Source organism: Acinonyx jubatus, chromosome A1 (assembly GCF_027475565.1).
Source record: "Acinonyx jubatus isolate Ajub_Pintada_27869175 chromosome A1, VMU_Ajub_asm_v1.0, whole genome shotgun sequence".
In the NCBI taxonomy this organism is placed as follows: Eukaryota; Metazoa; Chordata; class Mammalia; order Carnivora; family Felidae; genus Acinonyx; species Acinonyx jubatus.
This window is the reverse complement of record NC_069380.1, coordinates 231,439,020-231,462,901: the sequence shown is the minus strand read 5'-3', so window position 1 is coordinate 231,462,901 and position 23,882 is coordinate 231,439,020. Positions and strand designations below refer to the sequence as shown.

At 55.1% G+C, this 23,882-nt stretch overlaps 1 protein-coding gene and 1 long non-coding RNA gene across 4 annotated transcripts; both read right to left on the bottom strand.

Annotated features, from left to right (window-relative positions):
• Positions 1 to 700: 700 nt before the first annotated feature.
• Positions 701 to 23,882, bottom strand: MED10 (mediator complex subunit 10). 2 transcript variants are annotated; one of them, XM_027073974.2, is made up of 4 exons: positions 23,684 to 23,882; positions 22,294 to 22,377; positions 19,525 to 19,627; positions 701 to 736 (listed from the first exon to the last, which is right to left on the bottom strand). In XM_027073974.2, the coding sequence occupies exons 1-4, from the start codon at positions 23,803 to 23,805 to the stop codon at positions 716 to 718; spliced, it is 330 nt and encodes a 109-aa protein (XP_026929775.1). In that variant the 5' UTR covers positions 23,806 to 23,882; the 3' UTR covers positions 701 to 715. The 2 variants fall into 2 exon arrangements, with proteins under 2 accessions (XP_026929775.1, XP_026929764.1); XM_027073963.2 differs by lacking the exon at positions 701 to 736 and adding an exon at positions 16,744 to 17,379 and having other exon boundaries at positions 23,684 to 23,878.
• LOC128311595 (uncharacterized) lies at positions 2,943 to 12,333 on the bottom strand. 2 transcript variants are annotated; one of them, XR_008290102.1, is made up of 2 exons: positions 3,869 to 12,333; positions 2,943 to 3,669 (listed from the first exon to the last, which is right to left on the bottom strand). It is a non-coding gene; the product is annotated as an uncharacterized LOC128311595 (long non-coding RNA). The 2 variants fall into 2 exon arrangements; XR_008290103.1 differs by having other exon boundaries at positions 2,943 to 3,631.

Sequence of the window (23,882 nt, the reverse complement as noted above, 5' to 3'; positions counted from 1 at the left end):
ATTTAATTGACCTTCATTTCTGGTTTCAGAATAAGTCTGACAATATTACTTGCCAGCCACTCCCAAAAGCAATAGTTGTACCATAAGAGCAATCATCTTGGGGCCTGAAAATTCATCTCTAAATGAAAGAATTTTCTTTTTATGGCCAGAACCCTAAAATAATGGCAGCGCCCTGGGTAGAGGGCAGGGGAGAGGAAGTGGGAGAGACAGGATTGGAAACTTTCTGACAAAGAGGCGCCGTGGTGCTCACAGTTGCTCTTGTCCCGTCCGCGCACTATTTTATAAGAACTGTGTAAGGGCACCAGTTGGTAAATACCAGAGGGCTGTCACGGCAGGGATACCCGGCTCCGTAAACACATTTGCGCACAAGTGCTTACAAATGGGCCGTTGATCATGCCAGGAAGACTTTCCAGCCTGTGCCATCGTGTCCCAGGGTGTCTCTGGCTACAGGAGGTGTTGTGAGGTGTCTCTGGGAAGCGTAGTCCCCACCTCTTCTCTTCAAGACCTACAGCATCACCCTCGGTGCAGGGACAGCACCATCAACAGTGACCCGTGGTGTGGGACAAGCCTGCACCGGTGTCCAATGAATCTGGGCTCCCACTGTGCCCTGGACCCGGGGGGGGGTGGGGGGGGGGGTCAGGAGGAACCCACTGCCCCTCAGCACCTTCCCTACCCCTGGCTGGTGTCCCATGGTCTCCTCTTCTCTTCTCCAAGCCTATGCTCTTCCACTGGGTTCCTGGAAGGGCAAGGAAAGAAGGGCTTCTGTGGCCTCATCATCACCGAGAGTCCCCCGCTCTGACAACTGCACAGCTCTGTGCAGAAGCCAGCATCATCAACAAGTAATGAGAGCAATAGAAACACAGTAGCCAACAATCCCGAAATTCTGAAATCCACAATTAAACACTGGAAAGTTTCTGCAACTGGTACGTTGGTCCCAGGCCGACTCACCACTAGGGGAACAAGAACCGGCCAGGATCGGAATGGCGTGTGCTCCAAGGCAGAGACTGCGGAGAAGCAAGGAGGGCGGGCCGTGACAAGACCCCGGAGCAGAAGCAGGAGGAACATCTGACCAGCGTTCCCGCCAAAGGGCTCCCCTCGGAAGAGACGACCCGCGTTGCATGGAGAGCCATGCAGGACAGTTGCTTAGACGTGAGTTCCTTGTTTTACACGTACCTTGTTCGTTTCATCTTCTAGCAAACTTCTTTTCTCCCCAGCAGAGGGGTACTAATTAGTGCATATTAAGCACCTATTAATGGCGCTTTGCCTACTTGGCCCTCAGGCATTGCTGAAAATGCAGACCTGGCTCCAAGAACCAACTGGTAACTGGGTTTAAAACCCTAGGAGCCAATTGTCCCACGATTCTACACCCTTCCCAGCCCACCCCACCACCATGCTTTTCAACCAGGGGCCACGAGCACACCAAAGGGACAAAAAGCACCAGGGTAAAACAAGGAACACTTTCCGTGCCAACAATGTTGCTCAAGGCAGACAAATTTTAACTTCTTTTATTTAGAGCAAATGCAAGCCTATTAAACTAGACAGTATTCATTATTCTTTAAGTGAGACGAGTGATGATTTTTCAAAAAATGTTCTGTGGAAGGTCTTTTTTTTAATTCACTTATTTATTTTGAGAGAAAGAGAGAGAGAGAGAGACAAGAGGGGAGGGGAGGGGAGGGGAGGGGAGGGGAGGGGAGGAGGGGGAGGGGAGGAGAGGAGAGAGAATCCCAAGCATGTTCTATGCTATCAGCTCAAGAAACCTCGAGACCAAGACCTGAGCCAAAACCAAGAGTCGGATGCTTAATGGACTGAGCCACCCCAGTGCCCCCTGAGGCAGATCTTCTATCCCTGCTTCCAGACCAGGAATCCAGGCTGGAGTCCTTCTCCGCTGTGAAGAGAGGCTTTGGTGAAAGGGTCCCAGGACACTGAGCAGAGGCGGGCCCCCTCTCGCCCAGCTGCAATGGCCCAGCGCGCTGAAATCCCAGTCCATCTGTGGGCCTGCTGTTCCTCCCAGAGCCTCTCACCAGTAGACCTGGAAAGGTCCACAGAACTGGGCTCAGGCTGCACACGATTATGCTTTTAACTTCCTCTCCGAGTACTGTGCCGTGTTTGTGCTCACGGGGACCCCAGGCCAGCTCTACAAGTCTTCCTCCTCAGTGACATCTGGCCTGGACTCGGCAGGCAGCTCCGGGCTCAGCGGGGCTCTCTCACGGACCTGAGCTCGGCTTCCGGGTCAGCTGGGGGCTGGCCGGTCCAGGGGGCCTCCGCTGGGTAGGTCAGTCTACACCACGAGGTTCTGATCCTCTTGCACACCAGCCCTGACCTGCCCACGACGGCAGCCGGGCAGGGTTCTCAGGAGACCACAGAAGCGCACACGGCCCCGTGAAGCCCGCACTTGGCAGTGACACGGCACCACGTCCGTTACCGACTGTCGGTCAGAGCAAGTCGTGAGATCGGCCCAGATTCAAGCAGGAGAAAAACAGACGGTACCTCCTGACAGAAGAGAGCGGACGTCACGCTGCAGACGGGGAGGGGAATCATCGCTGCCATTTTTTGCAAACATGCAGCGTTTTCTCTTCCCGTATGCTTCCATCCAGAACCTCTAGATCACAGCTTCCCAGGAAGCTTTACCCGTTCCCAAGGACGTGCAGTTGGGGGCCCCACAGACAGATGCGCGCACACGTGTGCATGTGCGTGAATGTGTCTGCCTAAGAAAGAGAGTAGGGGTTTCAGCATCATCTGCAAGAATGAAGCATCTGTAAATTGCACTTCGTTGGGTGGAGGGTCCGTGCATCTCTTATATTCCCTACCACTGCCAAAACACGTCCGCATGTCGTGTTCTGTTGCCTTTGCCAGCAACTGTCGTCTTTCTCCTTTCTTTTCAATTCACTCACCAGCTATTCCAGCTCTACGTAGCCAGAAAAACAAGGACCGTACCAGACAGCTCAATAGACAACATTTAATATGGGAAACTGGTTACAAAGATGTTAGAAGAGATAGAAAACCAAACCATGAGGCAACCCAAGGATTGGCTAAAGCAGGAGAACCCTGCTTTAGGATGGGAGGATGGGAGGACTACCAGAGAGAGGCAGAGGTTAGTGGAGCCCAGAGGCCAGGTCCCCTGCAGGAGCTGGGTCCTCAGGAGGGGCCGCAAGGCAAAAGCTGGAACCACAGCCAGCACATAGCAGCTGCCAGAAATACCTCCTGGGGCTGAAGAGAGAGGAAAGGGTCCTGGGACACCTGCTGGGGCTGAAGGGAGGGGAAAGGGTCCTGGGACACCTGCTGGGGCTGAAGGGAGGGGAGAGGGTCCTGGGACACCTCTGGGGCTGAAGGGAGAGGAGAGGGTCCTGGGACACCTGCTGGGGCTGAAGGGAGGGGAGAGGGTCCTGGGACACCTCTGGGGCTGAAGGGAGAGGAGAGGGTCCTGGGACACCTGCTGGGGCTGAAGGGAGGGGAGAGGGTCCTGGGACACCTGCTGGGGCTGAAGGGAGGGGAGAGGGTCCTGGGACACCTGCTGGGGCTGAAGGGAGAGGAGAGGGTCCTGGGACAGCTCTGGGGCTGAAGAGAGGGGAGAGGGGAGGGGGTCCAGGGACACCTGCTGGGGCTGAAGGGAGGGGAGAGGGTCCTGGGACAGCTCTGGGGCTGAAGAGAGGGGAGAGGGTCCTGGGACACCTGCTGGGGCTGAAGAGAGGGGAGAGGGTCCTGGGACAGCTCTGGGGCTGAAGAGAGGGGAGAGGGTCCTGGGACACCTGCTGGGGCTGGAGGGAGGGGAGAGGGTCCTGGGACAGCTCTGGGGCTGAAGAAAGGGGAGAGGGTCCGGGGACAACTCTGGGGTTGAAGAGAGGAGAGAAGGGAGAGGGTCCAGGGACACCTGCTGGGGCTGACAAGCAGCAAAGACACCCTGGCTGCTGCAACCCTCCTTCCAATGCTGCCCACGGGCCGACCCAGGCCAGGAACCTGGCTGTGCACAGGGACAAACCATCTCGGTGGCTCACAAGGAAGGCCTGTTTCTCACTCTGCTCCAGTGCCCATCACACCTGGGTCTGGGCTGAAGAGCAGGTGTGCCGTCCTCATGGCAGACAAGGGGGGTCAGAGCAGGTCAAGGACCACCAAGGAGGCTGTGCCGGGCCCTGGAAGGGCCCACACTTCATGGGACGACGCAAGTCACGGGGCCCAGCCCAACACGGATGAGAGAGCTCCGTCCACACAGGGTCCCCACCAGCCCCGTGGCGGTAGGCAAGAGAGGTATTCCTCTTGCAGAAAGGGCAGCTGTATTAGTTCCCTGTGGCTGCAGTAAGACATCACCACACGCTGAAAACAACACAAATGTATTTTCTTACAGTGCTGGAGACCAGAATTTTGAAATCGGTCTCACTGGGCTAAAGTCAAGGAGTCGCCGGGGGTTCCTTCTGCGGGCGCCAGGGGAGAATCCCTTTCCTGTCTTTTCTGCTTCTGGGGCCACGCACACTGTCTGGTGTGTGGCCCCTCCCTCACATCACCCCAACCTCTTACCTCCGTTGTGACTTTCCCACTTCCTCCTCTGATCTCCTGCCTGTGGTTCCCCCATAAGGACACTTATTGTTACTTTGGGCCCACCTGGATCATCCAGACAGCCTCCCCATCTCATGATGCTTAACCTAATCCCAGCTGCAAAGTCCCCTTTGCCGTACAGGATAGCATTCCCAGGTTCTGGGGGTTGGGATGTGGACGTTCAACCACCACAAGCAGCACTAGCTTGATCCACCAGCAAGGGGTCTGGAGCGATGCAGGGTGCAGGGACCAGGCTCCCGCACCAGGGAGCACAGCAGAGGAAGGGCAGGGAGGTCTTCCGGAGTCTCCTCCCAGCCTCTTCTTTATCAAGAAACAGTCCTTGCGTGCAGGGGGGGCTCCATCCCACCCATGAAGGGAAGAAATTCACAGCTCCTCGCCTGCCGAATAAACTCATGAACGGTCTGCTGCTAAAGTCTGTGCAGCCCGGTGTCGGACTCTCGGACAAGTGAGATAAACAACGGTCATAATTCAGGTGTCCTACCTCGTAACACATTGTGTTTATTAACACACTGGCTAAGAGCTCCAGCTCCAGAATCCATCTCCTTGAGCACTATGATTCCTACAGGCTGTCACTGGAGGCCACCTCGGTTCTACAGGCAGGTCACAACATGGCCGTTTGCATCGTCAAGGCCAGTGGAAGAAAGAATGTCTTTCTTCCAGTCTGCTAAGATGGCGTCTTAGATGATGTTATGTGGTCTGGGAAGGCACATGTCCTCTCCTTGGTTACACTCTATTGGTTAGGACTCACAGGTTCCACCTGCACTCAAGGGAGAGAGGATTATACACGAGTGTGACTCATTGAGAGTCATCTTAGGGTGTATCAACCAGACATAGAGACAGAGAGAGAGAGAGAGAGAGAGAGAGAGAGAGAATGATAGATAGACGATTGATAGATGACAGATAGCCCATCGATATATAATAGATGATTGACAGACGATTGATTGGTGATATATAACAGATGGACAGATGGATGGATGAATGGATGGATGGATAATGGATGGATAATGGACGGATAGATAGATAAACAATTGATAGATGACAGCCCATCAATATATAATAGATGATTGATAGATAATTGATAGATAATTGATAGATAATTGATGGATGGAAGGACAGATGGATGGATAGATGAATGGATGGATGGATAATGAATGGATAGACAGATGATAGATAGACAATTGATAGATGGTAGATAGCCCATCGATATATAATAGATGATTGATAGATAATTGATAGATGACAGATAACAGATGGACGGATGGATGGATGAATAGATGGATGGATAATGGACGGATAGACAGATGATAGACAACTGATAGATGATAGATAACAGATGGACAGATGGATGGATGGATGAATGGATGGATGGATAATGGACGGATAGATAGATAAATAGACATACGATAGATAACAGATGAATGGATGGATGGATAGGTAGATAAATAAAAGAGGGATGGATGGATGGATGGATGGATAGATAGACAGAAGTTCACTCAAATGGAAAGTTACTGAGAAGACCCCAAAATACATTATATTGGAACTGTCAGTAGACATACGGCTATCTTGTTCCAGGAAGAGCAAAACTGAAACCACCAGAGGAAAGCTGCAGGCAAACACACTTGGTCACTACATAAGAGAACTTTCTGACAGTCCAGCGTTCAGAGGTGGAAGGAGGGGGTGGCCTGGGGACGGACCAAGTTCTTCCCTTGGCGCTCACGAGGTGGCCCTGGGGACACTGACGGTCCTCTGAGGAGGGTTCTCAGCAAAAGCAGCCATGGTCCCTACCACCTGAAGGCCCAGGCTTCTTCCAGCTCTAGGTACCAATAACTTTCCATCTCCAAAGTTTTGAGAATAGATTCCTTCAAAACTAAAGGGACCCCGGCCCATCAGAGATACGGAGTTTAGAAGGCATCACGGCTTTGCGGGACCCCGGCAATGGTGACCATCTCTAACATTTTAGCCCTGGCTGGGAAGACAGCAGCCAGGGCATAGTGAGACGGTGCATGGGTGGAAGATAATGGGGGAGGAGTGATCCACACTGGGGTCACTGACACTAGAAGTCAAGATCAAGAAGAAGGAAAATTCCAACATTTGGTCTTCAGCTGAAACCAAACGGACGTTTAGAGAACTGAGAGGAGCTTCGGGTAAGACGTACATAGTTCAAGTTGCAGCGACTGAGAGGGGTACCTCAAAGTATCTCAGATCCGTATCATTAACGGCCCTCGAGGAAGACACGGGAGCTGAGAAGCTTGCTCGTGGCTGGTCCGGTGGCAGCGCGTTCCACGTCTCGTGCCCCGCGAAAGCCTGGGGATGTAAGCACAGGATTTCGCCTCTCATGAGGCCCTGGCCCAGGACCGGAAGCAGTCTCTCTCCCTGCTCCCTCTCTGTCCTACTCCTTTACCTTCCGCTCCTACGGCTGGGATTGCTCACCTCTTCACAGCAATCTTGAGAGACGACATCCCAGCATCCATCCCAGAGCTCTTTTTGCAAAGCCCAACTGGACCTCAGCCTCCTCTGTCTGAGCGAGCCGTTCCCGAGGGCTCCATCTGCCATGCCCCCCCCCCCCCCGCCCCACTCCAGGGGTCGGAGCCATGTGCCGAGAAGGTGGAGCGGACAGGGGCTGCAGGAGGCCGGTCGTGGGCTGCCCACCTCAGAGGACATCTTCAGGGACAGGCGGCCATCCGGTCAAATGAAGTGTCCTTAGAGGGCGGTGTCCCATTTCCAAGTGTGTGGTTACAGATCGGTGCTGCTTTGCTCCCAAAAGAAACGGACCTCTCCTGGCTCCGTGGTGCCAGCAGGCCGCTCTGAAAGGCCACGCGCACGGCGTGTTCCTGGGCTGTCCACAGCCCGACCGGCGCGTACTAACTACACGGCCAGAGCCACACCAGCAGCTACAGAGGAAAAGGGCTGTCCATGGAAGGACAGCCGCAGCTGGCTCTCCAGCTTGGGGCAAGGCAGCCCAGCTCCAAGCCAGTTCCGCCGTCCTGGGCCCTTGGCCGGGACTCAGCTTCTCCGGACCTGCTTCCATGGCCAAGTGGGGAGGACACAACCGTTGTGACAATAACCTTCCTTCAGTGTCAGTGTCCTCTTCCTCCTCCTCGCCCTTCCTGGGAAGAAGGCTTCCACATGCACGGACCTCTCACCTGTGCCCTGGGTGACCGTCTGATCCACAGCCCATTCCTTGCAGACGTCACACAGATGGGGGAAGGAGCCACCAGGTCTGAGAGCATCACTCTGTGCCCGCGGGGCCCCCTTCATGTCAGACCCGTGCAGGGTGCCCGGCCATGAGTCAACCAAGGCCAGCTGGCCGGAGGAAGGCCAAACGGCGGGGGCGGACATGGGTGAGGACAGAGGAGTGATAACAGAGTGGTGAGATTCAGCCGTTTTTAACCTTGGGTGGCTTGAATCAACACTGCGCCTCTCATCACAAGAACACTGGGGGAGCACAGCTTACTTTTCCCCCGGCAGGTAGGGGCCCCTCCATGGGTTGTGAACCCAATTTAGTGGATCACCATTGCTTCCGGGAAGAGAAGGAGAAAGAAAGGAGGGGAGGGGAAGGGAGGGGGAGGGGAGGATCGGGTAGGTCAAAGCTCACACGTATGGCCAAAGTAGGTATGATTCTGTGAAGCTTTGGGTAGGTGGTCCTGGAAGGGGATGTAAACTGTATTTCTGACCATGGGTGCAGTGAAGCTATTTGAAAGCAGAAATGGACGTACTGACCTTGGCATGAGCCGGCCAAGCGCACACAGAGCCACCCTTCCCCTTGTTCCAACCACAGCCTCCGAGCCACACAAGAGTCAGGGCCGGCTTGTTCGGGGTCTGCATCCCTCCTCCCCAGCCAGCCTCCTGAATGAACGTGGACACCCGTGTCTGGAAGGCGAGAAAGGGACACATCTCCGATTTCCTTGGCCGGACATGGCCATCGCTGTGGGGCCTGCACCTCCCCATGCACTTCCAGTGCTCCCAGGACCCACACGTCCCAGCCCAGGGAGATTTTCCAGACTATTTGGGGGATTAAGGGAGCGAGCACGCACACGGCCTCGGCACACATACATGACCGCGGGAAGGACACCCAGAAAACCTTGAGCTTGGAAGGTCTGCCCACCTGTGCAGAGGGTCCAGAGAACCAGTGCTCAGCAACTCGGAGGTCAGTCCCGGCTCAGGGCTTCCGAGCTCCACACTGGGAGACCTACTCGGGGCCTCTCTCTGGCTAGCAATCTGGCAATAATTATCAAAATGTATATATACGTGGAATTCCCCTTCAAGAAATTAATCTCAAGGGATACCCTCCGATGTCGTCGGTGCTGAACAAAGGTGCATCCTGTGGTATCTATGCTAGAGCTGAGACAGAAGGGCCCAAGGACCACCCGACAGAGACAGTGTGGGTGTCGGACAGCGCATCCTGGGGACAAGGCTCTGGTGCCAGCCTGAGGTGGCCCCACACATGCTGACAGGAGGGCATCTCCAGAGATACTGTAAGTAAAAACAGTGAGATGCTGAACAGTGTATATAATGTGATCCTGTTTGTATTTTTTGAAGTTTGTTTATTTTGAGAGAGAGAAAGAGAGCGCGACCAGGGGGGTGGGGGGGGTGGGGACAGAGAATCCAAAGGGAGCTCTGTGCTGACAGCAGGGAGCGCTTCGCGGGGCTCAAAGTCACGACCCGTGAGATCATGACCTGAGCCGAAGTCGGACGCTTAACTGACTGAGCCACCCACACATGCTTCTGTATAAGCAGAAGCGTGAACATATACTTAGAGCATCTGTGGTTGCCGGGAAGGTATCTGGATTTAATAAGCTGGGGGCTGGAATATGCCATTCACACCGTACTGTCTGCATTTTTCAAGGTGGAAAACAAGCACGTGAGATAACAGCGCTAAGCACGCTCTCTGATTTCGCTTGCTGTACATTTGTACAAACAAGACCACTGAAGCTTAACGCGAGACGCAGGAAGAAAAACCGGTCCAGATCGATACCGCGTGGCCCGCCTTCGCTATGTGGGGAGGCCGCGATGCTCTGTGCGAAGAGCCTGGCTGCACACTGTGCACGGTGAGTAAACGGTTATTAATAACAGTAATGACGGCCTCCATTTGCTCCTGCAACACCATTGGCTTCACCGTGGGGCAGGATATACGCTGAAGACGGGCCTTCGGCTTTCCACTCCCATCTGGAACTTAAAGAGGTCAGAAGACAGTTTACATAAAAGGCCCATCTCCTGTTCTGCTCTCTGCCGGGGCCCCAGCTGCTTCCTTTGATTAAATCCGCCGACAGCCGTGTTAGCATCCCTTTGGGACACTAAACGCTCCCGTCTGCACACACTCGCAAATTCATAAATGCCTTGGCACACACGGGATGCCCACAGGCTACAATACGTGCACAGGTCCCCGAATGTGGGGCCCCGCCCAGTGAACAGAAGGGTCCTGCAGTGTCGCCTGGGGTAGCACACAGAGAGGGCGGGAAGGGAGGACGGGGCGGAAAAGACCAGTCTCTCCTTCACCCTGAGTGCATCTCACACTCGGCGCCTCCCTAGGAGGGCAGCTGAGACGGTCTGGACGGAGCTCAGGGCCTTCTCCAGGGGAAGGGGGGCAGGGGTGGGGCTGGAGGGCAGCAGACCCTGCAGGAACCCAGCCTGGAGAAGGGAGAACGCAAGGAGGTGGAAGAGGTGACGGCAGATGTTGGGGAGAAGCGGGCAACGCGTGGGGCAGTGGGCTCTGAAGAGGCCGATGGCTGTCCCCGCGCTCCCCAGACCCCCACTTCCCCTCCCCCGCCCCCTCCAGCTGCAGGAAGCTTTAGAACCATGGGGCACCCAAGGCTCTTGCAGCTCAGGGACCCGGGGCTTCTCCACCTGGCCTTGGAGGACCAGAGCCAGCACTGGCCGCGGCGGCGGCCTCTGGAGCCACTATGAAGGACCACACAGGCAGGGACGACAGTGAAGCCGGGTCAGAGGCGTGACAAGGACCTGGGGCAAGGCACTGCCGAGGCCACTCAGCTCCCTGGCGAAAGGAGAAGTGGGTCACAGGCTCCACCTGCTCTTGATCTCTGGCGTCCAGATTATCCCCCGGCGCCCGGCATGAGCCTGGGGAGGGCCCTGCGTCCTGCCCCTTCTCCTTCCACACGCTGTCCACGCGGCGGGACCACACGTAGCTTTGTACCTTCGGCTCCTAATACAAAAGACACCACGTGTGCGCCAAGTAAACTAAACTTGAAACACTCCTAGCGCTGCATCTGCGATCTAAATTTACTTCCACGAAATTTAAGGTTTTGGCCTTAAGTTACCCCTACCGGTAAGCTTCTGCGGGAAAGAATCAACGTCAGCACCTGCTACCTGGAAATCCAGGTCTCATGTCCTGAATGTGCCAGAAGGGGCCCTGTAGGTCACCTGACAGCTCCCTTTCCCAGTCCCCTCCCTCCTGGCCTGCCTCTGCCCTACAGGCCGTAAAAGCTAAGATCTAGATCCCCTCGCCACCCTCGCGATTCGGGGTGCCCAAGAGATACCATCCTGGCCAATGAGACGCGGTACAAGCCCCTCAAGGAGACAGTTCCTCCAGAATGAAATGGCGAGGCCTCCGCAGTCACGGTCTTTCTGTCACCCTTTGCCCATTCCTCTTCTACGTTCTCCCTGCCTGGAATGCAGTCGCTGTGCCCGGAGGGAGAGCAGCCATCTTGTGATGTGAAGGCAAGACCATTTGCTACAAGTGGCATTGACAAAGGTGTATCGCTGTGGAGCCTGGTTAATGCTTGGGAGGGGCTGTAGCTGCTCTGGGCAGACAACTTCAAATCGCTTGCCACGGGAGAAAGAAATCTAAGCCCCATCTTTTTTCACAATTGTTAGTTGAACCTTCCCTAATTTGCTGCCTACACACCTGTAAGAGTGATAGAGGCTAATAATGATGGCAACCAAATAAAACTGTAACAAAATGAAAGCAATGAAATTATACACGCACACGCGTACATAATTATTTTCAATGTATGTGGCAATTATCAAATGAGATAAGTTATACAGCATTGTAAGTTTTAAAGCATTATTGGTGCCATTATTCTACCTAAGATTGGTCATGCCCTAAAAGCCTTTGAAACTTGAAAAGAAAGTGGACAAAGTAAATGCCTCTGGGTCCTAGTGAGAAATCCCAGCCCAGGTGAGACACCATTCCCCAACAAAAATGGAAAGGTGGGAAAGCCCTCCTGAAAGAGGGATTCTCACAATCCAGCTTCTCTCGCACACGAGTCCCTTCGTTTACCGGGCAGTAAAAGGCCTCGCAGACTGTAACTCGGCCACAGAACCCGACGACCGGACTGCAGGAGTCGGAGCAGAACACAGGTCAGGGCTGCGGGAGGAAACGAAGCCCCAGAGCCCACAAAGTCCCAGCAGCGGCGGGACACGGGAGGGACGGCCCCACCTATCTGCTGCTTAGCGGATTTCTGATTCTGCACCAGACGACGCTATAAATAAAGCCAGGAATAAATATTCCGTCAGCACATCCCTTGTTTCCTCAGCCTGTGTGTGTTCAGCTGCAGAGCGAGGCTGGCCTCCCTTCCCACCCTCATTATCCTAACGGCGCCCCCCCCCCCCACCAAAAATGGCAAAGACAGCTCTTGTGCCCCCCATTGGTCTGTGCCCACCTCGAGGAGCAGTCTGTCTCCCTTCTGCCCACACTGCGTGTCTAGGCTGGAAAAGCTCCAAGAAGATAACAAAGGACCTGAGTCTTGTCTTCTCCAAGCAGGCTGTGGTTGCCCGAGGTGGAGAGGCCATGGGACCACCCTCTTCCTTCTCCTCATCCTCCCCTTCCCCCTCTTCCTCCCCCAACCACCCTCTTCCCCCTCCTCCTCCTCCCCCTCCTCCTCCTCCCCTTCCCCCTCCTCCCCCACCTCCCTCTTCTTCCCCCTCCTCCTCCTCCCCCAACCACCCTCTTCCTCCTCCTCCTCTGCCTCCCCTTCCCCTCCTCCTCCTCCCCCTCCTCCTCCTCCCCCACCACCCTCTTCTTCCTCCTCCTCCTCCTCCCCCTCCCCTCTTCCCCCCCTCCCCCTCCTCCAGCCAGTGTAAAGCACCCCACTGCGTGGACGAGCTGGGTGTGATGGGCGAAATAATCAGACAGTGGCTCTGGGAACCGAGACTAGCAATCAGACTAAGTAAAATTTAACAGAGAAATCGTAAAAGTGCATGACTCTTTATTGACTGATCATTATCGGTCGGTCGGTCTGTAGATGGATAAGCTGTTGTGTCCCAAGCACAGAGTACACGGGTGTGTCCCAGCCAGCTCGGCTGCTGCCAACAAAGCACCACAGGCGGACGGCTTCAACCTCTGGCATCCGCTCCTCGCGGCTCTGGAGGCTAGAGGTCGGCAATGGGGCTGCCGAGGTCGGGTCCTGGTGCATTGTAGACGGCCCCCTGTCCCTGCCGTGTCCCCACGTGGACTTCCAAGCCCGCCAGCATCCTTCCTCTTCTTCCTCTGGTGCCATCGATCCTATTTGATTAGGACCCCACACTACGACCTCACTTAACCGTACTTCACGTCCTCGGAGGTCCCATCTCTAAATTCAGCCACACTGGTGGTTAGCACATGTGAATTTGGAGGGGGTGGGGACTCTATGGACGTGTGTACGTACATGCATGCGTGTGTCTGTATACACATGGTGCTCGTGATGCATCACACAGTGTAGAAACGCAGGCGGGCACACACGTATTTGCACGTCTATCGTTAGACCGACGGGAACCCACGGTTATTATTTTGGCCACCTCTGTGACTTAGGGGCCACCATCTGCACCGAATTGCAGAGCTGGGCCTGGAACACCCCCGGTGGGGTTCCTTGAGGTCCCTGCTCCCTGCGTGGCTCTTCCAGAGCCAGGACAGGCGGTGCCTTCCACGTGGCACGGATCGGGGACCACGGACCACGACCGGCACCCGCCGCCCTGCCCACGCCCCTCCTGAACAACCGTGCGAGCACATTCCCCTCCGTGCCAGCAGCGAGAGCGGCACCGGCCGGCCTGGGGGGGGTTCCGGGTGGAGTTCCTGCAAACAGAAGGCATTACGGGCTGCACAGGCCGGCAGGCACGTCCCCACCGCGTCTTTTCACTTCTCCCTGGGAGCCCCGGCCAAGTCCCGCCCACTGTCCCCAGCACCTCTCCTGCAGCACACTGGTCCCCTCACCGGTGGCCTCTGAGCACAGACCCCCTGGGGGGTACGAGACCCCAGGAACACACCTTCTGTCCCAGGTTCACTAACCCTCTCAGCGGGAACAAGAGAGGCCTCGCGAATGTGGTCTGAGGGTGAAAGGAGACAGGACAGTCAGTGATTGATCGCCATCAGCCATCCCTGCCACCACGCAGGCTTGGAGGGGCAACAGCTTCGTTTTCTCCGTGGGGTCAGTGACCACGTGCTCTCACGCTCCCAAAGTCGGCGGCAGCCAGATCCCCTCCGCAGTGTGTGTCTGGAGGACAGCCCTCTGCCTCAACACCTGGCACCGTGGGGAGGCCTGATGTGGGGCGGGCAGGGCCACCGGGGTGCCCACACACCCAGGCCTCCACAAGGCTCCCGGTGGGATGGGGCAGGGTTCCCAAGAATGCCTCAAGCGGTTCATCTCGGACACCCCGAACCAAACAGACTTCACCTCCTTTGGAGGAATCATTTTTAAGTCCAAGTTCAGCTCCTGAGTCCATGTGGTGAAAACCAACCCTCCAGCGCAGAGACCAGAAGGACAGGGCCGGCCCCGTCCCTCCTTGTCCAGCCCCACAGCACAGGCCGTCGTCAGCCGGCCCCCGACGAGGCTCGTTCCCACCCCACTGATACTCAAGGCTGCTACCACGTCAGGTCAGTAACAAAGCCCTCTGCTCCTGAGCACCAGATTAGAGGTCAGGCTTGGGACGGCACTGTGCCACCATTTAGTCCGCTCGTGACCCAGACGGTTCCTATGCAGGTGGCCCCTCCCCTCCCGTCACTGCTGGATGAGGCAGGACGCAATCCCGTGCACAGATGGAACTAAAGCCCAAAACGATGGCCGGTGATTTAGAGCTGTCCTCTGCCTGTGCTTCCAACGTGGTTTAAGTTTGTTTATTTTCAGAGGGACGGAGAGACTGCAGGCAGGGGAGGGGCAGAGAGCGAGGGAGACAGGGAAACCCGAGCAGGCTCTGCACGGTCAGAGCAGAGCCCGATGCGAGGCTGGATCTCACAAACCCGAGATCATGACCTGAGCCGAAATCAAGAGGCAGACGCTTAACCGACTGGGCCACCCAGGTGCCCTCCAACGTGTCTTACAATTAAATGGACGTGTGCGTCCCGTCACTCTGTGTTTGCAGCGCACTTACCCAAAAATCGGAACCCATTTTAAATGTCTGCTTTGGGAGGCCGTACTCACATAAAGAACCAGCGGGAGCTTGCACGGCACGTGCCACCAGAGAGGACACGTCCTCCGCTCGGGAGAAGGCCGGCGGGCTCCGCACCCAGATGAGGAAGTGTGGCTTTGGTCACTTCACGCTACCGTTCCTCCCGTGGGCGTGACACAGGGCTCCCCAAGGCTGCCACGGAGGCTGCAGTGCCCTTCCGGAGCCTCTGTCCTCAGGATCCCAAAGCTCCCCCAAGCTGCAGCTGGGCTCCAGTCACTGCCTTTTCACACACTGCCTTCCCTCACACCCCCCACCCCGGCCCCAGCACACCTGCAGTAATGCAGTCGTCACTGACGTGTCTGTGTCAATGCACGCGGCCACATCCGTCTGGATCTGTGTGTACGTGCTTCTGTGTGTGTGTCTGTGTGTCTGTGTCTGTCTGGATCCGTGTGCATGTGCCTGTGTGTGTGTGTGTGTGTGTGTGTGTGTGTGTGTGTCTGGATCCATGTGTATGTGCCTGTATCTGGGTCTCTGTAACTTCCACCACCGTCACCCACAATGCTGCTTCCTTGTCACCAAACCATAATGCCTGTGTCTTCCTTTTTTGCACAACTTAGTATTTGCTTTCAAAACGTAGAAAAAGATCTTACGGAAGAAGGAAAAAGTATCATTCTGTCTCCACGTAGACACACAAAGCTTCACCGTCTTCACCAGCCCGCAGCTTCAAACTCAATTTGTGGCCCGTGGCCCCGGGTGACAGGGGCTCATCAGGCAGTCACACAGGCAGCAGCCCGCTTTGAGCGGATCTGGAGGCGCAGACACGGCAGTCCCCCAGCAGCAAAGCCAGGGCACTTGACGGCCGGACCCGCCAAACAGGGCACCGTGTGGGTGAGTGGAGGGCGCCAGAAAGGTGTGTCCCCTTGGACCCTGTGAATGTCACCTTATTTTGAAAGTCTTCACAGGTGCGATTAAGATTCTGGACCTGGATTGTCCAGGTGGGACCTAAGCCCAGCAACAAACATCACTGGGAGAGATGGGGGAGACACGTGGAGAAGACAGAGCCACGTGAACACAGGCACAGATCGGGGCAGCGCTGCCTCAGGAGCACCCGGAGACACCAGAACCCCGCAGGAGGCAGGAAGGATCCCCCCCCCCCGCCGCCCCAACCACTGCTGACACCTTGACTTCCGGTCTCTGGAACCAGAAGCTCAACCTCCATTGTTTTAAGCCACCCGGTTTGTGGCGCTCTGTTTCGGCAGCCACACAAAACTCCCAGGGCACAGGCAGACGTTCCGGAGCAGGTCCCTGTGTTCAGTGCTCATCCCACTCCAAGGATTCCTCCTCAAGGCCGCTGTCCTGCCCCAGGAGAATCGCCCGAGTTTATGAGGAACCAGGCTCCCGGGACCTGCACATCCTGCGGCTGAAAGGCGCAGCCCTGGGCCATTTCACTGGTGTCCGTGAACCCACCTCCCTCAGGATGGTACACCCTCTAGGAAACCGGCTGCAGGAAATCACAATGCTGCTCTGTATTTTTTAATGTTTATTTATTTTGAGAGAGAGAGAGCGAGAGAGCATGCAGGTGAACAGGGGAGGGGCACAGAGGGAAAGGGAGAGAGAGAATCCCAAGCAGGCCCTGCACGGTCAGCGCAGAGCCCGACACAGGGCTCAATCTCACAAACACTGAGATCGTGGCCGGAGCCAAAACCAAGAGTCAGACACTTCACGGACTGAGCCCCCAGGCGGCTCCAGAATTCTGCCTGGAGAACGAATTGTATGAATATTACTCACGCTTTGGGGGAAGCAATAGTTGACGGTTCACAAGATACACTGCACTACACTATAAAATGTTATAAAAATAACTGCACGGAATGCATCATGTAAATACTTAAAGGCTTTATTATGTGCTTACGTCTAATCGAAATCCACGTACGGTTACACTGAACACATTCTTTATGCACCATAACTGAAAATATAAAACACAAAACCAACTCAAAGTATTGCTCAAATAAAAGCAATTTTTCTTTAAGGTGTGAAACCATGGTAAAATGGAAAAGAAACAGCACATAAAAAGAAAACCATTAGGTGGGTTTTTAAAAACTTAACTATTATAGCGAATATTCCCGAGACTACTCTGCTGTGGACAATTAAATGCATCGCACTCAAAGACGTGCGATCCCCAGCCATTTGAAAGCTCAGGGACCGAACAGACGCACATCGGGGACAGAGGGGCAGCCGGGGGCACAGCTCTGCCAGCCCTCCGGGCCCCACCGTCCCCCAGGGCCAAGGACGAGGACAGGGTGGCTGGAGGACGGGCCCGGGAAAGCCGCGCTGGTGCCGCGGTCAGTCCCAGCCTGCCTGAAGGTCACAGCAACTCACACAAGACCAGGAGGGTCTTCAGAAAGCAGGACGGTGAAGTTAGGAAGGGGGGTGGTCCTCCCCTCGGATGCTTCGATATTTAGCCATGTCTTCAGGGAATACTTTAGAAAGTTCTTGAATCAACAGGCTTTTAAATTTCTAAGAAGAAAAACATACAGCATCAAAGTATCTTTGTTGGTGACCCGTCACCCAAGTTGCAGACTACTTACTCCCCACCCCCCAAGCCTCAAACTCAAAAGAACAGAAACTGTGCCTTCCCTTTGCATAAGCGGCCGTCCACACTGCCTGCTCATGACCCGGCTACGAGCAATGCCTATGAGCTTAGAACTGTGTTAGAGGTACGTTAACAAACTATCTGAGAGAGGAATCCATGAGCACAACATAAATACTTCAACTAGAAAAGCCCCTCCTGTGAGGTGCCAGCCACACACGTGGAAATGACTTTTGCAGACAACACACGTAACGGGAATCCTCACACAATATTTAACTAAGCAATTATTAACTCAAACCACGTCAAACTCGCTGTGTGCAAACAGCTTGATCAAAGCTTTCGGAGCACCTGGAAACCTCTCCACTGCAAATGCTGCGGCTTCTTGATCCTACTTACCCGCCTCACACTTGTCTAATCCAGTCTGAAAAGCAGCGAAGTACCTGCCAGCATCTGAAAGCCTTTCCTTGAGAGTCACACTGAAAGGCAGCTCTACAGACACGAGCAGACCTCACACATGTTCTCAAGGGACACCGCACCTCAACACAACCACCGTCTAAGCTGGAACTCGGGCAAGGTTAAACACACGGTCCGCGGGGCAGACGAAGGCCACGGAACTGCGCCACGAGACCCGCACAGATCTCCGATGATGGAGACGGATGCGCGCTGAAGGTCACAGTCCCCATGCGTCACCGCCCGCAGGGATCCCCACACTGTCCGCGGCGCTGGAGTCGACCAGGGCAAGGCCAAAGCGGGAGCCGAGCACACACGGCCCACAACCCGTCCGCTCACTCACAAGGACACCGGCCACCACGGCCTGATGTCCTGAGGGCGACGCTGAGCTCAAGGGCAACGCACCCCAAACTGACAAAACAGGAAGGAAGCTGCGGGCACCACACAGACCATCACAGCAGTGCCACACGCAGGGCAGGCTACCCGGCACCAGGACGGATCACCGGGGGGGATGTTAGGAAGCCCGGTGACCCAGGGCAGCAGGTGACAAAGTCGTCACGGTCATCCAAGCAGGGCCTCTCTGCTCCTTCCCCGCGCTCAGCCACAGAGCCCTGGGCCCCGAGCCCCGAGGTCACCGCGTGGCCATCCCCGCACACACGAGATATCGGCCTGGCACTCAGTGAGCACTGGGCCCCAGCAGGGACACAACGCTTGTCCCCAAGGTGCTGGAGCCCAGGCTGCCATGACGAGATGGGAGAGGAAGGGAAGAGGGGCATCCTCCTCAGGCGCCCCCATGGAAAGGTTGGTCCCCAAGGCCTGAGGAGGAGACGCAGGCTGAGCCCCGAGGACGGTGGGTGCAGTGGACAGGCCAGAGCTCCAGAGAAGGACGCGTGAGAGGGAACAGGAGGGAGGGGGACATGAGGCCGGGCAGCCACGCAGGAGTGAGGAGTGGGTGGAGGCGGGAGCTCGCAGCACGAAGCCAGCACGCACGGGCGACGAGGGGACGGCGCAGCGCGGGAAAGGAAGAACCACGCACCCCAATCTGAACCACCACTCAGTCAATGTAAATTAAAAAAAAAAAGGCCCCGCATATTTCACGTCCAAGATGCATGGAATTTTCTAGTTCTCATCAAAGCAAAGAACACACAGAGAAGTGCTCTGTGGAGCGCTGAGGACAGGGGCCACAGCACGAACGGGCCTGGAGCCAGGCGCTGGAGACAAGCACTGAACAAGGAGCAGGGAATAAAGGTTTCAGAACCTTCTAAGCCCCGGAACCATCATTCCAGGAAATGGCAGAACAGACGGCATCAAAAAGCAGCAAAGTACAAACCTGCAGTTGGTCTTACGCCAACGTCTGGCCAGCGACAAGGAACCGTCACAAGAATTCGCCTGGGCTCTCCTAAAAGGCAGGCCGCCACCTGCTGCGTCCCGTCCGCCCCGACCAGGCCCTCCACTGCTCTGTGCTACTTACCGCCCGTTACACACAGAGGTCTCAGCTGTGCCACCGTGTGAAATAGTGCACGTTTTACCACGTGTGGAAAGGAACAAGGTCTATCGGCCAAATCTGCTTTGTAAGGATCTCTTCACATTCGGACCTTAGTTTGTGCTCACAGGCGCCTTACCTTCATGGTGTCGATCTTGCCTTTCACCTGTTCATTCCTGGCCAGGGCCCTCTCCAGGCACTCTTTGGTGTAGAGTTGGGGGTTTCGGCCTTGATCTATGTATCTGGAGACAGCAAACACCTCCATTAACGTTCTCCTGGCTGACACCTATTCTCAAGTTTTCTCAGGGACAGAAAGGAGCAAGCATGTACAACTTCACACGGCCTTGTTTGGACGAAACAGTGCCCGGGAACCAAGTGAATCAGGATTCTTCCATTTACGCAAGTATAGATGATTTGATCTATGACTTCTAATAGCGCGACTGACTCACACAATCAAGCAATGACCACTTACAACCCAAGCGAGCTTCACATCCTCAGCGTTTGCTCTGCTTCAGTTCCCTTGACCCTCACAATAACCTGTAAGGTCAGGCAGCTCTCAACAAAGAGAGGACCGACGTGAGCCAGGGTTTCAGGCTGGGGAGGGGAGGGGTTCTCGCCAAGATGTGGCCTCCACTCCGGTGGGGGGGGGGGGGGGGGGGCACCCCATCAGTCCCCGGGGAATCCCTTTGCAGAGGAGCCTGGGGGCTGCCGGAGCAGCCGGGGAGCTGTGCACGGGGCAGCCCCAGCCCTGCCGGCCCCAAGATTACACACAAACTGTTGTACCACTTTTGGGGGGCGGGGGCCCTGACACACTACTTCCCTAAATACACCCAAGTAACATGAATTTAACAGAGGGATTCTCTCCAATTGTTTCTAAATTGTAGAGCTGTTTTTGAGATTTCTGACACTTGTCCCCAAGATGTCTTCATTCCCCTGCAGACTTCACCAAGCGCACTGGCTGGATGAATATCCACGTTTACCAGCCGTGGGCCACGTGCCCGCTTCCGTACCTTACAGACCTTCATACCCTTCAGCTACACTAATTACTCATTACAAAGGAAAAGAAATCACGGCCACGAAATCCAATTCATGCTCCAACAAAAAAAACTGTCACCAGAGATTAAAAAAAAACAAAAACACAAACACTGTTCAGTTACTGTTGATGGCATAAAAACTGGCCTTTAATTATGACAGATAAAAAAATCAATACATCACGTTTTAGAAATTCCATTTTATTGTAATGTTTTTGAAATGATGGAATGAAAGAAGCCAAGTTAGGGTTAGTTCCGAACAAAACACATCCAATTCTGAAGAAAAACACCTGACAGGCTCAAGTGTCCAAGACAAGTAACTGTCTCAACAGCAACAGCGTTCGGATGGGGCTCTCTCTCCAGGCCCGAGGGCCAAGTGCGCTCCCGCGGACAATCAACCCCCAGTCCCGGAGAGAGGGGCACGGGTTACAGTTTCTCTCTGCCACAGTCAGTGTGCCTGTCTGGAAGCGTGAGCTACAAAAGGCCCCTGAGACCCCGGAAACTCCTCCCACATCGTGCATGTGGACCGACAGTTCTCACCTGCTACCTGGTGGAGCTCAGAGGCCATCGCGGTCCCAACGCCCGGGATGAACCTCAACCGTCCCTTCTGCCCACCGGCTGTGGCCGTGGCGGCCCAGGCCGCACCGCCTGCTGCCCATACACAATCAGTCCACATCCCTTTCTCTCACTGGCCCTTCAGAAGGCTGGGGCAGTCACCCGGCATCTGGCCTGACATCCATCCCACACATTCACGGCCAGAACAGCACTAATGAGGACACTTCAGGAAAAGCAAATTAGCCTCCACGTTCCTGCAATTCACAGGCAGGCAGGCAGGCAGGCAGCCACCGTCCGGGAGCCCAAAGCCGTAACACACGCACACGGAGAACTCGATGGGCTGACAGAACACGCTAAGAACACGCAACACCATGGCCAGGGAGAAAGGACAGGGCCAAGAGCAGTAAGAGTGCAGCCTGTGTGTCCCGTCTATGTGGGCAGCTCCTGAGCTGTGCTGTCACGAGGCCCTGCATCTCTGACTTTTCCGCGACGTTAAAATGGTAACGTTTCCCTTAACTGTCCAAGGAAATCTAGTGACAACATTTGCAGTTTTAAGGCCAAAAGGACTGACATGCTCTTGCCATCAATGCTGGCTCCGCCTCCGGAGAGAGACGCTGCCTGGCAAGAGACGTCGGCTCTGGGCGAGGAAGGACGAGTCCAGAATTTTTTCTCTTAACTCTGACACTTAGGAGCCACACAGCCCGGCGCAGTTACTTACCAGTTCTCTCACCTGTAAAATCAGTGTGATAAAACCTGAACTAAACAAATCTGTAACTTTATTTCCTGGAGGCGTTCTCTGGGCCACGCCTAGGACAGGCACACACAGCTCTCCAGCAGCAAACAGTGAACAGCCTTCCCAATTTCACTTGGTCTGAGAACCTTTATTTCCCCCCCCAGAGCAGATATTTGCCATCTCCTAAAATTAGCACTCCCAGCGCAGCCTGAAAGACACCACACCAAATTACTTCTCACGCTGTTTCTGCCTATAGTTTTTTCTTTTTTCTTTTATAACAGCCCAAGTAGAACTTTTTATCCCTCAAGAAAAAAAGCGATATGGACTTTCGAGAGCCTATGGTGTTTTTCACATATTTAATAAACCTTTACTCACATGTTAACTCTTTTTCAAGAATATGTAGATTTTTTTTTTTTTTGAGTTTTTAGTCCCATTAAAACACAGACTCCCTGAAAGCAAGTAATTTCCGTCTATCTTCACTGGCTTATCCCCAGCCCCTATAATGTGCTAAAAGCCAGTAGCTGAAGGAGTCATTGTAGCATCATTAAACAAGAATTCTACTCAAATGAAAATCAAGAATGATACTTACTCAAAAACTTCTAAAGGCACAGTAATGTCATGAAGCTGCTGCCTGCACTTATCAATATCCTGTAAGCCAGTAACGATAAAATTCCTGGGGGAAAAAACAAAAGTGGGCCATGTGGTTAATTCACATGACAGCAGGAACACCACCCAGGCGGCCAACCAGAACTCCACAGGAGACAGAGTTCCTTACCCCAACAAGGCGCATGGCTCTGTTTAGCTACAGAATTCCTAGGAAAGCTCTGGAGTTGGAAAATACCCTCAGGTATCTGACTTTCTTCCTTTTTTCATGTATTTATTTTTGAGAGAGAGAGAGTGAGCGTACGCAGGGGAGGGGCAGAAAGGGAGGGGACAGAGGATCTGAAGCAGGCTCTGTGCACACAGCACAGAGCCAGATGTGAAGCTCCAACTCATGAACAGCGAGATCATGACCTGAGCTGAAGGCAGACGATTAACCACTGAGTCACCCAGGCAACGCTTGACTTTCTTTTCTAAAGTAGAAACAGCCAATCCGGGGGGACAGAAACCAACCCTTTTGAGAATCTGATGAAAACTATCAATCTTCCCTCAAAAACAATTACCCTGACTTCCACCTGGTTTTGTGTGCAATTTCAGAGAACACATGGGGCAGCGGACTCCCACTTAAGAGCCCATCCTCCGAGTCTGGGGGTAAGAAAACCATCCCTGGCTGGTTCAATCTCAGCCTCCTTTTGGAGGCTTCAGAGATCACCAGGCTAGTCCCCCCGCACTGGGTTTGTAACGCTGGGTTGCAATTATGTTGGATGTCTGCACCCCCTATAAAGCCGAGCCCTTCATCAGGACATTCTGTTCGCGTATTTGCCTCTTGTTCATCCCCGGGCCTAATACCATGGCCAGCACGGCACTGCTGCCAAAAAAGTTAATAAACGGTCTGCAACCTTCCACACCACCTCCCCCATCCAACTCCTCCACATTCAGACCTCCGCAGCAAGTGGTTTCAGACCCCTCTCCTTCCGGGGCTCAATCCGGTGCACTCCCCCGTGAAGTCCGCCTCCCCTCTGGGGACGGGGACAGAACTCCCCAGGAGGGCCCAGGAGAAAAGGAAGGAGTCACACGCGCTCGAGGACAGGCTTTGATTATCAGGCCCAGAAACTGCACAGTCGGCCCATGGTGACGTCTCCAAATGGGCCCCCAAGAAAAGGTTGCAGCAAAGCAGAGCGGGAGGGAGGAGGGCCGGCAAGAGGCGGCGGCGAGCCCGCCCCGGGCGCACAGCCTGGAGCGAGACCAGGCCCAGACGACGGCGGAGAGGGGCGGCTCCCGGCCAGGCCCCGGCTCCCCGGCTCCCCGGCTCCCCGGCGCGACTCCCGGCAGACGCCGCCAGCCCCGGCAGACGCCCGCGGACTCGGGCCGCCACTCACAGCTTCTGGTTGAGCCCGGCCTGGCTGCTGGGCTGGAAGTCGCTGACGATGATGCCGAGCTGCCGGATGTTCTCCACGAACTTCTCCAGGTGCTCCTCGAGGTGGTCGAACTTCTCCGCCATGGCCCCACAACAAACACCGCCCCGCGCGTGGTCCTGCTCCGCCGCTTCCTGCTTCCGCCCGAGCCCGTCGCCACTTC

Coding starts and splice junctions, on each gene's coding strand:
- MED10 (XM_027073963.2), bottom strand. CDS start 23,805: ATGGCGGAGAAGTTCGACCACCTCGAGGAGCACCTGGAGAAGTTCGTG. Junction 19,628..22,293: donor GTGCCTTTAGAAGTTTTTGA/GTAAGTATCATT, acceptor TGCTGTCTCCAG/ATACATAGATCAAGGCCGAA. Junction 17,380..19,524: donor GCAAGATCGACACCATGAAG/GTAAGGCGCCTG, acceptor TTTTCTTCTTAG/AAATTTAAAAGCCTGTTGAT.